This window comes from Cetorhinus maximus, chromosome 28 (genome assembly GCF_964194155.1).
Source record: "Cetorhinus maximus chromosome 28, sCetMax3.hap1.1, whole genome shotgun sequence".
Taxonomy (NCBI): domain Eukaryota; kingdom Metazoa; phylum Chordata; class Chondrichthyes; order Lamniformes; family Cetorhinidae; genus Cetorhinus; species Cetorhinus maximus.
This window is the reverse complement of record NC_135906.1, coordinates 24,366,965-24,384,916: the sequence shown is the minus strand read 5'-3', so window position 1 is coordinate 24,384,916 and position 17,952 is coordinate 24,366,965. Positions and strand designations below refer to the sequence as shown.

General features: G+C 41.3%; 1 protein-coding gene across 3 annotated transcripts in view; it reads right to left on the bottom strand.

The window, feature by feature from the left end:
- nfixb (nuclear factor I/Xb) overlaps positions 1-2,452 on the bottom strand; it is a 388,901-nt gene extending 386,449 nt beyond the window's left edge. For 2 of the 3 annotated variants that reach the window (XM_078531444.1, XM_078531449.1), the window contains exon 1: positions 2,158-2,451. Coding sequence is in view for 1 of the 3 variants with exons in the window: in XM_078531449.1 (XP_078387575.1) it covers positions 2,158-2,160 (3 nt within the window). In the remaining 2 variants the exon portion in view is untranslated. Of the gene's footprint in view, positions 1-2,157 lie in introns of all 3 variants that reach the window. The other variant, XM_078531446.1, reaches the window with a different exon arrangement.
- Between the last annotated feature and the right edge of the window lie 15,500 nt (positions 2,453-17,952).

The window sequence follows — 17,952 nt, the reverse complement described above, 5'->3', positions numbered from 1 at the left end:
TTCCCAATTTAACTTTAAATTAAATTGACCAGTAATTCAATGTTCTGAAGCAAATGAGCAGGAGTAATATTACTTTTGAGAAGTGAAATCTTTGACAGAAAGAGAATAAGTCGTTTAACAGTGAGTTATGTCAGTCAGTCATTTGCAATGAACCACCCTATGTATATGAGATTTAGCAAGCGCTCGCTATGACTACTTTCCACCCTCTCCCACATATTGAAACTGCAGTAAGAAAAATCGATTTCCACCAGGTTAACAAGGGACAACATTTAAACACCTCGCTCTGGGCTTCCAATTTATCTGTAAATACCATAAAACGTGTTGGTTTACAGGATCATTCCAACCCTCCTGTTCTGCACCCGAACACAGTTTAACTCAACATCCACATGACCTTTGCAACGCTAGAGGATTCTGATATGAAAAAGTTCCTCCCCAGATCCTGCCACTTTCTCTCATACACGGAGGTGGGTAGTGGGGGGTGGGTGGGGGGAATGGTGGCTGGAGGAGCAAAGTGGGGTTTTACAGGGTAACCGGTGGCAGAGTCGCACTGCCAACTGTGACCCCCCTCCCTATTCCTCTAGCCACCGTGACAAACGAGGGTGTGCATGTCTGAAGCGGCTCATGGACAGGCACCTCAAAATGGGGCGGGTTGAGTCCCTGCGTCGGCGAAACTTAAAACACTCTCAATCTTAACAGCTCCTGACAGCGCTCAGACAATGTTCCACCTCACAGCAATCACATGATGTGTTCCTCTCCCCTCACTGTTACAGTTAAAAACCGCGGGCCTACAACTGACTGAAATCTGCCTCAGAAGGTGTCCATTCCTGTTTGGGTTTCACTAGCAGTGCAAAAAAAAAACAAAACCCAAAGGAGCTTATTTTAATTTAAAAAAAAAATATTTATTTATCCATAATTCGCCCAGCAATACAATCTCGGTGAACCTGACCAAGGTACAAATCGATTAGGCTGAAATCAGTTTAACTCCTGGAATTTTTAAACTTGGCTATTTTGGTGCTAATTGGTCTTAATTTTATTATTTACCCCCCACCCCCACCCCCTCCTGCCCTCTCCTCTCTCTGACACAAGCGTGAAACTTTTCGTGGTTAACTTGCCCTCTTAGAAATAAAGGACTGGAAACTAGGTACACCCTTGTATCACCCTACCTGTCGGTTAAACACCCTTGTCTAACCTGCCCCGCACATGCCCGGTGGTATTAAGTATACAAAATGCGGTGGGAGCGGATACAGACAAATAAATGAAAAAAAATATATAGCCTAGCTGGGCGTTTACAGAATACTATTATTGGCTTAAATGCAACACAGACTTCAATGTACATAGCGGGACTTTCTAATGGGTAAACCAAATGAGCTTGTCAATTTCATTGTCCTTCCTAAGGTATAAAACTGATATAAGTGAACCTAGCAGAGCAGAAACCGACTGGGAGTGTACATGAGACAAGCCCTGCTGGTTATATGGTCTATACGGGAAACATAAGTGTCGATTCATTCGCCCTCGGCCAGTCTAACAAAGAATTGTTCACCGACACAGATCCACATCACCCGCCCCCTTCCAGAAATAAATCTATAATTTTGTTTTTTTTTAAAAAAAGGGCTGGCGATTTCAAAGGGGAGCGAGTTGATGTAACATTGACACACCGATATTATCAAACAGGTACTTAAAATGCAAATTCTTGCTGCTGTGGGGGTAGGGGGTAGTTCAGGGCTGGGGGGGGGGGAACTAAGCTTCCAGAGGTCGGTGTGTGAGGGATATGCACCAATTCACACTTTTGGGGATAGAAGAGGGCGGGGATTTTCCAGTAAATTAGACCTCCAACCACCACCCCCACCCTCCAAAAAAAAAATAACCCTCCTCCCGGCCTTTAAGCTGTTTCAGGAGCCGTTTTTAACATAAGGCCCGTTTCAAACTCCTTTCCCACAGACGCCAGGTTTTCCCAGTGATAAACTTTTGTGTGTGTGTGTTTTTTCATTTAATCTGTCAAATATTTGTCTGCGAATTGAGACTTGCGGATATAGTTTTAAATTTCTACTTAAAAAAAAAACCCCCCAAAAAAAGTCTGTTCGGAAAGTATTGACAGAGAGAGAGAGAGAGGGAGAGGGAGGGAGGGAGAGAGAGAGAAGTAATGATTCTCACACGTACCATTGTGGTGTAGGGAATTTTGCCAGGAATCACAGTTCCATTTTCATTTCGGGTCGCCGAAAATTCTCTGTTCACGGGTCCACCTCAAAGCGTGCGCTGCGGGTCCCAACCCATCGACAGAGCAAAAAGGGGAGAGAGAGAGAGAGAGAGAGAGAAAAGATTATAACAGTCAAAAGTTCTCTTCGGATAGTCCGACACATGAAGGTTCTCCTTTCCTCTCTGGGCTTCTCTTTCTCGTGATTTCGGTCTAGATTTCTCTGTAATCGACCTGCCCACATTAAAGTTATTCCTCTTCCTTCGCGGCTTCGACGGAGCGTTTTTTATATATATATATATAATAATATATATATAAAAAGAGAGAGAGAGTTATTCCGAAACTGCAGTTTGCAGTAACTACATGGCGTAGTGTCTGAAATGCCGCTTTACTGCAATATGTTCGCCTCCGAGCATTGTAATTTGCTATATTACCAAAAAAAAAACTGCGTGCTTTAAACAGAAATCTCTCCAAACTTGGTGGGGAGATTTTTTTTGCAACAGTACAAGTGTTCTCTCTGCACTTTCCTCTTCGAGCGCTCAAGTCTGGGAGCTGAGCCGCATTTAGTTTAATAACTTTTTTTTTGTTGCTGCTGTTGTTGTTGTTGTTGTTTTGTCCTGTTTTGGTATCTGGGGGGGTGGGGGTGGGGTGGGGGTCTCTAAGCGTCGGGAGAACAGCTGGCGGTTTTTTGGTTTGGTTTTGTTTTGTTTAGCAGATTTGGATGGGGGTGGCGGGGCGGGGTGGGGGGAGAAGCCAGCGCTCGGGGTCCCGTTAAGAGGTTTCGGCTTTGCGGAGGCAGCGGTGCTTAAAGTGGTTGGGTGGGTGAGTGGGTGGGTTGTTGTGTTGGGGGGGGAGGCGAGATGGTGGGGCGGGTGGAGGAAAGTTACTGGGACTGAAGGGGGAGAGAGGGAGAGAGGAGGCCTCGCACTCTCTCTCTCTCTCTCTCCCCCAGATAACCAACAAAGGCCACTTAGCGGTGTGTATAACGGCAGATTATGCTTAACAGAAGGAAAATGCGTGGATTTATTGGTTTCACAAGTAGCGCGTGGAACAACTCAAGTATATTTATATATATTTTAACAAAATGTTTAGCCCTGACACCAGGTTTCTTATAGAGACCGACACTAGTGGTGAAATTGGACAATGGGAGCGATTTAACTGTTACACCGAATGTAATAGAACAGCTTCAGCCTCACAGACACAGACACCAGGCTGAAATCTGCCATTATCCGCGGTGGTTTCTGGAACCGATTTTCATTTTAGACCTTCAAATAATTTCCTAATCGCACCCCCACCCTCCCTCCCCCCACCACCCACCACCACCACCTTCCCTCCACCCCAACCCCCCAAAAAAAATGTCAATAGTGTCCAGACTCCTGAAAGTTGACAGTGGAGAGAGAGAGAGAGAGAGAGAGGCGTTGAATCCAAATAAGTGAGATATTTAAAGCCGGTACATGTATTGTCTAAAGACTAATAACTGGTTTTTAAGTGAAACCAATGCAGTCCTGAACTTTCCAGCTCGCCTGAAGTTTAGCAGCGTGAAGACAATCTCAACTCCCTCTATGATGTCTACACCGCTCTCATTGCACCTTCTCCCCTCTGTTTAACCCCATTGTCAATTGGTGATGTTCTCTGCTCCTTAACCAGGACTTGAACCGTGGGAGCCCTTTTCTTCCCGAAAGGGTGAGAGGGTGGTTTCAATTGTTTGCTTTTAATATCAGCGGTTAAAAAGGGAAACAGGCGCCGCATGCAGTTCCAAATGATTCATTTTACCTGCATTCGCTCCCACACGCTTCCTAGAGATTAAGGGAAACAGAGTCTGTAAGATGTGTATCGGCCCTAATGCAATTTAATTCATAGAAGCTACAATCCTTCCCTTAACTTTAATGCTTTACAATCCGTTTCCATGATTTCCCCCCCACCCCCGCCCGCCAACCCTTCCAATTGTTTTTTTTTTAAATACAGAGAGGACTGCGACATGGCAAATGGAGAGGTGGTGTGGTGTGGGGGTGGGGAAAGGGAACACCGACATCTAGAAACATATCTAACAAGCCTTAAGCATGTTAAGTGGTTACTTCAGCTCTCCCTGATTTAAAGACTGATCTAAAGGTAAATAATGATCTAACAAATAAAAGGACAAAAATTACAGGGCAGGCCAAAATCGACACTCTCTGAATCCACTCGCTCACCCACATTTTATAAACACGCTTGTATTATTACAGTCTCGGAACTAACAAACACACTAAAATGGTAAAAACCGCTTAAATCATGAGTTCCTACGATTAATACTTAGAGGGGGGGAAATAATAGTTTATTTACAGACAAGTAATGAACGGTATTTTAACCTTTCTTTAAAAAAAATCCCACATACAATCCATAGCTGCTCTTTCCAATTGACGCTTTTAAGTGCAGCGGTCGGAGTTCTGTACTTTTTGGGTTCAGTGTCAGAAGTCGGTATCTTGGAGACAGAGCACGGATTTTGGGTCCATTTTTTTTGGGAGTCTGCCTGGGTGGGGGTGGGGGTGGGGAGGGGGTGGTTTAACTCCCTCGAGCAAATAAACCGAGCCCCCTCCCAGCACCAGAAGCAGAGAAAGAAGTTTTAACTTTCAAATGGGCTGCCTCACTTTATTATTATTATTATTATTTTTTTGTTTTTGACCAGTGCGTCTCTTTGCTGTTAGTAACACCGGATTGACACATCCCTGGATTTAAAGCAAAAATCCGGCCACATTTGATGGGCAGCCAGAGCCTGACAGGTTAAAATCGCGGCAAGGCGTGTAAGTAGCGACCAGTCACCGAGGACAGAATGCTCACTGAAATAACAGCTGACCAGTCTAAGGCAGCTCCCAACAAATTGGGATATTCCCATCCTTTAGCCGAATTAAAACGGGAATGCACAGGACTAGATTCCAGACCTATAATTCATAAATACTACCAGCGAAGGGGGTTCTGCTCTGCCATAAAGCGGCCAATGACTCCTCGCAAGTTTCAGGGCTTTTAACCCGTTCGCCGCCACTCCACCCCAGAACTTTTCAATGGATGCAGATGCCAAAACTGCCATCTTTCCAGCCACGATATTAATCTGGTGTCGGAGCGGGTTCCTTCTCAAATTATTTTTAGGTGAAGTAAATTTTACAGGCATTTTATTTTGTCTCCTCAAGCAGCACGGGGATTTTTGAAAGCGCCTGGTAGGGGTTGGGAGGAGGGTATTAGCTGGGGGGGGGTGGGTGGTGGTTGTTGGTGGTGGGCTTAGAAAGCTAAAGACAGTGACTTCCCAAAACTCCTGCTGGCTCAGTTGCGCATGGAGGGGGGCGCTCAGAAAGTCCATTCTGACAGTATTACAAGACGCTATCGAAAGGTTGAGCTGGGGTGTGAGGGAGTGGGGCGTGGATGGGGTTTTTCATTAGCTATTTCATTAGATGAATGTTCAGGTACCAGCTGTGCAAGATGCAATAAGAGAGACTTTTAAAACATTTAAAACTTTTCCCTCAGTATTTTAGCTCATCACACTCTCAGGGGTTATTAAATCTCTTCATACAAGAGACGGATGATAAAATGATATCTCTATAAATGAACTGGACACATTCTCAATTAATTTTTGACGCAACATTTGTGACTGCTTTAGGAATAATAATGTATTCAAATTAACTTCTCGACGCCCTGGAATCAGAGTTCTAACAATGTGTGGGGATCAGAAGCAGATTCGGATATACCAAAGGAGGGTCCAAGATTAGAATTAGGTTAAGACTTTTAAAAAATGCATTGAAATGTTATTTTGATTAAGCTTTTGCATTTCATTTTGCACTGAATTATGCTTATTTCACACGCACGCACACACACACACACACACACACACAGAGCCAAATATTGTAAGTATGCATGAAGGAGGCAATAAAAAGAGTTATCTGAATTATTCTGCTCTGGGGGAGACATCTAAAGGTCCAAATTGTTCTCTTTCTTGCGGTTAATTTTGGACTTAAATTGCTTTTAACTTGTTGAACTCATCATTGTTTGTTACGGATTCATTACCAATTAAAAATCAAACCAACCCAAATCGCAGCCTTCATGTGCAAACCCCAACCCAACACTGAATTCTGACAAGAAACACTTTAAATGAAGGTGCCAAGAACATTTCATTTTGACCCCTATAGTTCCAGCTTCGAAATTGAACGGTACATTAACAGAAGGAATTGACACATTGCAGCAATTTTTCCCCTCAAGCAGCCTCTGTACTTTAAGCAGTCAATATTAAATGGACACGTCTAAATTTTTTTTTTAAAATCTGTCTTTTACGCAGTCCTATGAATTAAATATCAATCTGTTTGTTCCCGGTTAAACCAGTGAACTGGAATTTCGTTACACGGTGCATGGCGTATAATGAAAAGACCTTTTTTAATTAACGAATTATGCGATTTTTGTTCTGAGAAAATGTATTGCATCTGCTGTGTTTTCATAAATATTTGGGATTATGTCTAATCTTATTTTTCCTTTATTCCTTAATTCTTATTTAACATTGCTTATTATATTTCTGCTTCCAGGGTTTACTTTGAATGTTGTAAGTTAAAAGTACTAGGGATTCACTTATAATAGTTACAGTATTTAAACATTTTTTAACTCTGTAAATCTAAGTCTATGTCTCTATGTGCTTATACGTTTTCTTATATTCCAATCAGTGTAAAACTAAATGTGTTTGTATCAAATGTATTTTAAGCAAGTATTTTTTTTTAACATCTGCCACTGTATATTATCGAATATGATTACATTTTCCAGAAGGTTATAATTTCTTTCATATATACATTCACTTTCTAATTCGTTAAGAACATCGATGTCTAAACCAGGAGCACTAGAAATAGGGAATTGACCACGTCCAGACTTTAGTCTTTTTGGCTCCCGCCCACGATTGCTTTATTTTTTAAACAGCCCATCCGCTTTGGTTTCACTCCTTGAATTAAAGGCTAAATTATTCCCGTTCCCCCACCACCACCCCCAGCCCACCCCAACATCACCACTCCCACCCGCCCTGATATAAATTTACCCCCATTCCTTCTGCTCAAATTGAAACCGAGCACACGCTTTAGCAAGACTATCTATATATATTCATATATGAATATATATATATATATGAATTTACATGTATGAATATATATATATATATATATGAAATGTATCATTCTAGAACAGTACGGCCAAGTATTAAAGTAAAAATATAAATGTACCTTCTTTAGTTTTACCCTTGGACCAACTTGCTACCGATATTCAACTGGCCGAGAGAGAGAGAGAGAGAGACAAGGGCACTGTTAAACTTGTCCCTACAATATATAAAGAAAGAGAACCCCAAATTGCATTTACTAATTCAGCAGCAAGTGTCAGTGTTGATGAGAAAGAATATTGAAATCGCACCTCGTCAACAATAAGTGTAGGAAAGTTGGCGCGACAGCGGTTAATTCTGTCCACTGGTGATATATTCATTTAAATCAGAATTAGTATTACTATGCAGATTTTTTTTTTCAACCCCCTGGGAGATTTCGTTTCACCTCTTCGGTTCAAGAAATATATTTTATTCACTTTCCAATTCTTCGAGCCCATGATTAATAATTCGAACTAAACCTTAACAAGGGGCAAGGTTGAATTCATCCGATGCGTTATGATAAATCATCCGGTTCCTCACAGTATTCCGTTTACCCATCTAGATCCTATTACCTGTGTTGTTGGATTGGAATGAAACAGGCCCGATTATAATTATTATAATTGCATGGAGAGATTTATAGATACAATACTTTTTTTAAAAAAGTTGATGTGAGTATATTCATTTGATTTATATCTATGCATTCACACAGCTGATTGCAGTGCCGGTTAAGTCAAAGATGGACCAGCTTTATTTTAATTTGTTATGCCTCATTATGGGTTAAGAAATGATTGTTCGTGCAATCTAATTTTATTTTTTTTTAAATCGAATTCAAACACATTGGTTCACTTGAAGTAAGAATAACCTGTAATAGTTCTGTCACCTTCACCTGCTATTAACTTGCAAACGCTCCTTGGAGTATTGCACAGAACACTCCCTCGGTACCTGAAGGGGAGACTATTTCGTCGCGATTGTCGTGTTATTTTAAAAAATGTAAATCTGCGAATCACCTCAATTATTCTAGCCGCATCCCCCTCTCTTCATTTCGAGTAAAAAAAAAAATTAGGCAAATATTCAGTGACTTGAAACAGAGAGAAGAAAAACCCCCTCAGTTTCAGTCTGCCAAATCAAGTCACCCGCAGGTCGAATCGACCACTGCAAAAATGGAACACAGAAATGACCAGTTTATTGTACGGCTTTCCCAGATTTTCTCGTCTCGGTGACTGTACTTCAACGTTGAGCAAGCAATTAATTATAACAACCCGATTTAAGCACATTAAGTTTGAGTGTGATAGCAGCATTGTCAGCTTTTAGGGTTTGAGTCTAAGCACTGTGTATCTACCTCTTTATATTATCAAAAGAATGTCAAACATTTAACAATAAGCAAACAAGGGTGGATAAACAACCTTTCCTGTTGACTCGGATATAATATTTGCATGTGTATTACTATCCATTGATATTATCTCGCCCTCACACCCCTTTTACCCTTATTGCAGCCCCGACCTGTTACTTTGGGTGTTCAACGAATGAATAGACAGTTTAGCTTTGAACATGTTTGGCATATTCACATATATACTTACATTATAATTATTGATATAATCTGCAAAACCTATATTTTTACAAATCTAGTTAGGGCTTCATTTACCATTGTATCATAAAACACACATATTCTTTACAGTATATGTTATATTCGCTCTCTATATATTATATATAATAATATATAGTATAATATATAACATAATATAATATATAATGTTATATATAGAGAAAATATAACATATATTGTAAAGATATATATTATACATATATAATGTATATATTATATTTTATATATAAAAGGGAATTGCAGTTCTCTATTTGTTTCATAGTTATTCTGTTTGCCACTAACCAGTGAAGATCAAGTTGAAAATTAATAACAATAGTGTGTGTGTGTGTGTGTTGGGTTAAAGTAGTTCTGGCGTGGGTCTGCAGTGACCTCTTCCTAGCCCAGCTTGCAGGGCAGAGCGAGGAAGTGATGCCGAGTTTTAAGGCAATGGCAGACCCCCAGGCGAAGATGCCCTAGTCCGGCGGGTCCTTTCAAAGCCACTGCCGCTTACATCCGTGATCGCCGCTTAGTGGCTCTCCTCACTTGATCACATTTTAATAATATTGCATTTCAGAAGCTTCTGCGATGTTTACCTCGGTGCAGAGGCTTCAATCACAAAAATAAAGCCCGTGCCCACGCAGCCTCACATGTTCTGGAGTTTGAATTCGAACCTTTTTGGAACAGCACATTAATTGTTTGTACCCGTGTTTTAACCTGGAATAATTATTTTGCATGTTCTTGGTGTTGGTGGGGGCTGTGCGGTGGGGGGAGAGGGGGGGGGTGGTGAGGATATTTTATTGAAAATAGCTCTCAGTAGGCTGGCTGCAGTTAACACTTGTCAAGTTAAACATTGTAAGTGTTCTGTATAAAATGTGGGAATAACCGGACCAGGTAAATAGCAGCCTTTCAATTATAGCTGAACTCCCTGCACGCTAGTAGCCCCGATCTCCCCTTCCCAACCAACCATTGGGAGAGAAATCAGAGAATTAATTAACTTTTAGTTAATTTAACCAGTGTTAAACCTGACTGGTGACCCAGTCGAGGTGCGTCGAATTACCTTGCCCTGGTCGTGATGCCAATTAGGAATCTCTTTTAGTGTTTTGCCTTTCATCCAGTATGGATTTAATCATCAATTCAATTTGCCACTCCATGGGATCAATTGAATGAATCAGTTTTCATATTAAAATAAAGGATCAGCGTTTTAAAATCAAACACAGGTTGATATTGTTTAATACAAAATCATAAAATGTTTCAAATATGATGAACGTTGCAGACACCAGAAACGACACAGCCACAAGCTTTTAACTTTTAAACCCTTGTATTCGTTCCTGCTCCATCCAATCGGCGGTATTTTAATTCGAATTACTTTCCTGGACTAAAGCAAAACAGTAACGTTGTGGGTTTTAAAGGGGGTGTCGGGGTTACTTCGTCAAATGTCCCAATCGGTGATTTCTGTTGTTGGGCTCCACATTATAGGAACCGGACCGAAGTCTCCCGTCCAAGATTCAGTACATGCCTGGGTGAAGGTAGCAGGCCAGGATAAAGGGTCGACAGATTTCCCTTAGCAGCAAGAAAGGAATATACATGGAGAAAGAGAAAAATGGAGAGAGAGAGAGAGAGAGAGAGAAAGCGAGAGACAGAGAGAAAGAAAGGCGAAGAGAGAAAGAAAACTAGAGAGAGAGAGAGAAAGAAGGAGTAAAAGAGATAGAGAAAGAAAGGGTGGGGGGGAATGAGAGAGAGAAAGAGAGCAATGGAGTGGTAAAGAAATAGGGAGAGAGAAATAGTGGAAAAGAAATTGAGAAATAAATAGAAACAGGGAGGAAAGAAAGAGATAAGTAAATCAATAGAGAGAGAGAAAGCGAGTAAAAGAGAGAGAATTAAAGAAATAAGAGTGATAAAAATATAAAGAGAGAAATAGAGAAGAAATGGGAATAGTGAGAAAGAATTAGGGTGAACAGTAAAGAAATGGAGAACGCGAGTAACAGAGAGAGAGAGAAAAGAAAGAATAGGGAAAGAGAGGGAGAAAGAGAAAGTGAAAAAAATAGGGGGAGGGATAGAAAACGGAAAAAGAGAAAGTGACATTTAAAAAAATAGTGAGAGTGAAAGAATGAATTCTGATCCTGGTCTTCAACTTTTCGCCCAGCTATTGGTTACAAACTTGAGACCAAAGCAACAGGAAAACTTTCACTCGAAGTATTCGCTGCGAGATGATGCAAAGTTCCCGTTCTGTGTGGGTGATTTTAACCAGGTGAGGTCATTCAAGGCCGCTTATCTGGTCAGAATTGTTGTTGTTCATTAATTAGCCCGCGGCTAGAACGAAGCTTGAAATTCTCACAGAAATCAATAAAGCAAAAAAAAATAATAAATAAATAAAATAAAATAAATTCTTATCTAGAGGGGATTACAGAATGGTTTGCAGTGTTACACAAAATAATTAGTATTTTCATGTAAATAGGCGAACCTCTGGGCGTCTTATTGGGCAGGCTTCTGTAAGGTTTAAGCAGGGATAAGGGATCTGATTAAAGCTTGTCTCTGTTTGATATTTCTTTAACCCGAAGATTGAGGCCATTTTAATGTTTACCCAAAGTTCTCAAATAACCCCTGCTATTAAATCTTTCACCTGCTTTCCACTGTCAGGATCTAATTGTTCAGATTGCGGTATCATATCACATGTTACTCATTACTAACAGCTCAATAAATCCACCTCTGCCCGCTGTTGTATTTAAAAATAAGCTCTGGGCGCATTTTACCAGGAAGAGAGCGAGAAACCCAGTACAGTGCAGAATGCTGCAGTGTGTGTGTGTGTGTGTGTGCTGGCAACTTTAACCCTTTCACTCCGACATCGTGTTTAACCGGGCGGGGGGGGGAGGGAGGGGGGTGTGGGTTAACCCTTCGGTTGCCAATTTGAATTGAAGACAGTATTGGAGAGAGGAATTCTGCAATAGACACTCACCAGGTTTTCTGCTATGCACTGCCGTTGGGAGACATGTCAGAAAATCTGCCCGTCATGAAATATCATGCAACTGCAGCCTTTTTTAAAAAAATATATATATCAGTTGCAGCATTTTTCATGGTTTTTAACAAAGTGTAAACAGTGTACACAACGGGCAGGATGTACATCAGGTCAGTGTTGGAAGAGTTTGAGTCAAGGTCCTAGCCTGGCGAAAGCCTGTCATCTGAACCTCCAGCTGCCTTATCTCCTTGCAGATATTGCCTCCCTCTCCTGTCAGCTTTTCCTGCTTTGGATTTTCGGAGGGTGTGAAGTGGGATGCACTGGACCTGCAGCGTGAACGCAGCCCATGGGCTTGAACTATATTTCTATATCAGCACGTGAACTGATAAACTTTGCCACAACTTTCTTTACAATGAAAACATTTTTTTTAAAAAAAGGATAGGTTTTCTCCAAAATGATCGCTTTCGGCTGTCATTTTTTGTTTTTAAAATGACAAATATTCAATTTATACCACCCCCTTCATTGCCCTGGGGAAATTACGAGTGAAGCCTCATTTCCCAAGGTTATTGCTGGTGAAAAAGTTAGATCTGTCTCAAAGCATGCTAAAGATTCCCTTCTCTGAGGAGCCTCGCTCAGCCTCAACTCGGGTGTCAAGTCAGAAGCCGATGCCAGATTTAGATTGTTCGTGCACTATAACTAAATCACTTTGCTGCACTTGTGTGAAGCGGATAGTGGGTGCACTTTCTGAAACATGCCTTTAGGACGGCTGCTGGCCCCACTATCATCCGCCTGCACGCCCGAGAGTTCCTCTCACACGGGCTCTACTCACTCCAGAAATGCGGTTCCATTTTTCATAACAGCCACAGGGGTTTCTATCCAATTGTACTGTGGTGGTGTAGATATGGAAGTGAGATTCAGCAGTGCGAATATGCAAAAATTGCCCATCACATTCAATGTGCGCGGGATACAGAGTGACTCAGTTATCACCGCACTTTGCGGACGTTTCTCTCGAAGGAACTCCCTGCATTGACAAACTACCGCAGCTTCTGCAATTATGGATTACCCCTTGAATTCGGGCATACCCCTAGGAAGATCCTTAAGTACTTAAATACAATCCCCATGATGCCCTGAACGCCCAGTGTGTGAAAAGAAAAAGGATAGACTTGCATTTCTATAGCGTCTTTCACAACCTCAGGCGTTTTCCAGCCAACAAAGTACTTTTGAAATGTAGTCACTGTTGCAATGTAAGAAATTTGGCAGCAAATTTGTGCACAGCAAGCTCCCATAAATAGTCAAGTGATAATAAGCAGATAATCTGTTTTTGTGATATTGGCTGAAGGGCAAATATTATTCATGATACCAGAGATAACCCCTCTATTCATTTTCAAAGTGCCATTTGGATCTGGGTTTAATGCATCATCTGAAAGTGCGGCACCCCCTCAGTACTGCATTGGCGTTTCAACCTAGGTTCTTGCTTTTAAGCCTCCGGGGTGCGACTTGAACCTACCACCTAGTGACTCAGGCAAGAGTCCTTAGGGGACCCTCAAAGACTGGACAACAACAACTTGCATTTATATGGCAGCTTTAATGTAGTAAAGCAACTTACAGTACTTAAGACTTCCTCCTGCAAGTATTAGGGGTGGTCTACAAATATCAGCACACTCCATGAGCCATTTTATCTTAACTTTCCAAGGACAGCATCAATCCTTCAAAGATAAACAAGGTTGCCATTACAGTAAATATGTTTGTTAGTACACAGCATCAAGGCCAATGTGTTAGTAAGACCATTTGTTTGCTAGACTTTTGAAATTTAATGACCACTTATCTCTGAAGATGCCAGTTAACAAATATGAGTTACAAAGGACACAATGTATGGACAGAAAAGGGTCTATGATTCTTTATTTGTGTGTGTGTGTCCGTGTGTGTGTGTGTGTGTGAGAGAGAGAGAAAGAGAGTGTGAGTGAGAGTGAGAGGCAGAGAGAGCGAAACTTTGATTCAATTTGTGTGTGTGAAAAATGCATTGTTATTGAGAGTGTGATTGGAAGAGAATCTGACTGCTCTATAGAAATACTGGTAGGACCAAAATTATTCTCTGGTCACAGATATTAAACTAGCTGAGTGTCACCAGTGAAAAGCTAAAAGGTGGGCATTTTTAAGATTTAAACAGCAGTAAGTGTAAGTGGCAGATTGAACATACATGTGTGCATATGTCATTCAATGTATAAATGCATTTAAGCAGGGGGAGCATGGCATTGTGATTCCACATTTGAGCGTGTGAGTGGTAGTCAGGCACAATATGAGTGTGCAAGAATGTAGGAATGTGGGACAGGCATTATGATTCAGCATGTGTGTGTGCAGAAGAAAGTGATGCGTCTACTTTTCCCTAATTCAGCGAGTGTTCGATTCAGTGGGGGTGCATGAGTTAGTGTGTGAGTGTGAAATGGGTGTGTGTGTGTGTTTGTGAGAGAGAGGGAGACACAGAGTTTATTCAGTAGTTAGTGGTGAGTGATGCAATAATAAAATGAAGAAATGTTGGGAATCACAGAAGTGAGCAGTGTGCTGTGAATAATGTAAACAAGATTCTGATTGGAGTGCAGATGTACTGCAGCAATCATCCAAAAAATATAGTTTTCTGAGATAGAATGTACATGGAATTACATAGAATATACAGGACAGAAACATGCTATTCAAACTAACTGGTCCATACCAACATTTATGCTCCATTTGAGCCTCCTCCCACCCTTCCTCACCTATCACATATCAGCATAACATCTTCTCCATCAGCCTTCCCATTAATGCATCTATACTCTTTGTTTCAACCACTCCAATGAGTTGTACATTCTCATCACTCGCCAGGTGAAGAAGTTCCTTCTAAATCCCCTATTGATTTATTGGTGACTATCATATATTCATAGCCTCTAGTTTTGCTCATTCCCACAAGTACATACATATGAACATACGAATTAGGAGCAGGAGTAGGCCATTCGGCCCCTCGAGCCTGCTCCACCATTCAATAAGATCATGACTAATCTGATTGCAACCTCAACTCCACATTTCTGCCTACCCCCGATAACCTTTCACCCTCTTGCTTATCAAGAATCTATCTACTTCTGCCTTAAAAATATTCAAAGACTCTGCTTCCACTGTCTTTTGAGAAAGGGAGTTCCAAAGACTCACCACCCGCTAAGAGAAAAAAATTCTCCTCATCTCTGTCCTAAATGGGTGACCCCCTTATTTTTAAACAGTGCCCCCTAGTTCTAGATTCTGTCACAAGAGGAAACATCCTCTCCACATCCACCCTGTCAAGGCCCCTCAGGATCTTATATGTTCCAATCAAGTCACCTCTTACTCTTTTAAACTCCAGTGGATACAAGCCCAGTCTGTTCAACCTTTCCTCATAAGACAACCCACCCATTCCAGGTATTAGTCTGGTAAACCTTCTAGAACTGCTTCCAACACATTTACATCCTTCCTTAAATAAGGAGACCAATACCGTACACCTTATTCCAGACGTGGTCTGACCAATACCCCTGTATAACTGAAGCATAACCTTCCTACTTTTGTATTCAATTCCCCTTGCGATAAACAATAACATTTTATTAACTTTCCTCATTATTTGCTGTAGCTACATTCTAGCCTTATGTGATTTCTGCACAAGGACACCCAAATCCTTCTGCAGTATTCTCTCTGTATCCACTCTATCAAACCCCTTTATAATTTTAAAGATGCCTATTAGGTCACCCATCAGCCCTCTCTTTCCAAGAGAAACGAGAAACACCCTGTTTATCCTTTACCGAATAGGAATAATCTCACAGTTCAGGTATCACCTTTGTAAATATTTTTTGCATCCACTACAGTGCCCCTGTGTGCTTTTTTATAATATGGTAACTGGAACTGTACACGGTACTCCAAATATAGTCTAAACAAGATTTGATTCAAGTTTCACACACAAGTCTTGAGTATTGATCGGTGAGGACATACATTCAGCAATGTGTCTTTAGCATTTAAACAGAAATATAGCAGATAAAGAAAAAGGCAACAAATACAAAACATCGAGAGATCTGATACCATCTCAGTCTGGACTCTCTCAAAATGTTGCAAACTCCAACTGTAGCTATAAAGATTGTAAAGCAAAAAAAGTCACAGTGCGTAATTGATAAGAAAAAAGAATGGAAAGACTTGCATTGATAAAACCCATTCATGATCACAAGACATCCCATGGCACTTTACAGTAAATAAAGTATTTATATTTCTGAAGTGTAGTTAATTCTGTAATGTAGAAAATGGAACAACCAATTTGAACTCTGCAAATTCCCACAGTCATTACTGTAAGGTCACAGCCAAAGAGCCTCCCACACTGACTTCTCCACCAGTCCTGCCCGACCACTCCCTCGCTCTTACCTCTGGAGTTTGCTTACCCCCACCCCACCCTAACCTCCTATTATTTATCTACATGCTACCTGTCAACAACATCATCCAAAAACACGTTAATTCCATATGTAGGCTAATGATATCCAGCTCCACCTCACCTCTCTCAGCCCCTCCACTTGTCTTCACATCACCAGGTAATCTGTTTTCAGTTATATTGACGAGGGATAAATATTTCAGGACACTGGAGATTACTCCCCTGACCATCCTTGAAATAATGCCATGGGATCCTCTAATCCATTTGAGAGGCAAAGGGGGACTCAGTTTAATGCCTTATCTGAAGGACAGCACTTCCAACAGTGCAGCACTCACTCAGTACTGCAGTAACAGCTTAACTCTTGTGTTCCTAGGTTCTTGTGCTCAAGTCCTGGAGTGAAACTTGAGCCGACAACATTTTGAACCAGAATGCTACCAACCGGGTCATGGATGACAGTTCTAGTTTTTAAGTACCCTGTAGGGAAGGTGGGGGGAGAATGTACCTAGAATGAAATACTCTATAGTTAAACAGGTAATAAATGACAAGAAGTGAGACAGAGACAGGACATCGCAAAGCCATTTCACCCATCAAAAGTCATTCTTCTCGTGAGCTACAGGGGTGTGCGCCGAGATGCTTCTGGTGTCACATATGAAGGTTAACACCATGTCCCATTGACTTCCACGGATCCTGGGCAGCAGACTCCAACAGGTCTTGTTGTCCGGATTTAGGGTTTATCTACCATTGAGTTAACAGCGCACTAAGTACAGCTCTTTCCAAAGCTCACAAAGTCAAGCAAGGAGAAAGCAGTGAGTCAGAAACATAAACGCAAATGGAACCGAGTTGCATGGTCTTTAAAGCCTTGATTGGCAAGGTTTGTAGGTCGATGTTTGGACATCCCAGCTGTAGCACACTAACTCTCTCATCACATCATCTAACAGTATTTTGAAGGACCATACTTGGCAAATATCCATCACTCCTTGAGTCAAGCGATTCTTCTTGACATCAGTTTCAATTGACTCAAATATTTATATAATGGGTGCAGATATAAATATAGCTTTTGGAGGGCACCGTTCTTGTACTCTGACTTGCTCTTTCTCAAAATCATGAGGGGTTTTTATAGAGTGAATAAGGAGAAACTGTTTCCACCGGCGGGTAGGTCAATAACCGCAGGACACAGATTTAAGGTAATTGGCAAAAGAACCAGAGGGGAAATGAGGAGACTTTTGTTAAACACAACGGGTTATTACCACCTGGAATGCGCTGCTTGAATGGGCAATGGAAGCAGATTCAATAGTAATTTTCCAAACGGAATAGAATATACACTCGGAAAGGAATGATTTGCAGGGTTATTTGCAGGGACTAATTAAATAACTCTTTCAAAAAGCCAACATAAACACAATGGGCCAAATGGCACCTTCCTGTGCTGTAGGATTCTATGATTCTACGGTGAATATTTGAGATTTCCTTACCTTCCTGATCCTTCCATCCTTCCTCCCATCTGCAGGTATTCAAAACCCAAGCCTGGTCTTAACCAATCACTACTCTTCAATCTTAGTGCTGTCCTGCGCTGAGAGCCTTTCAACTTGGGCTCGTAACTGTAAAAAAACACCGAGCGAAGCAAGTTGCTGCCCTCACGACATGCTTCAGTCAGATGACGAGGGGACCTGACGCTCACTGATTGAATGCGGCTCTG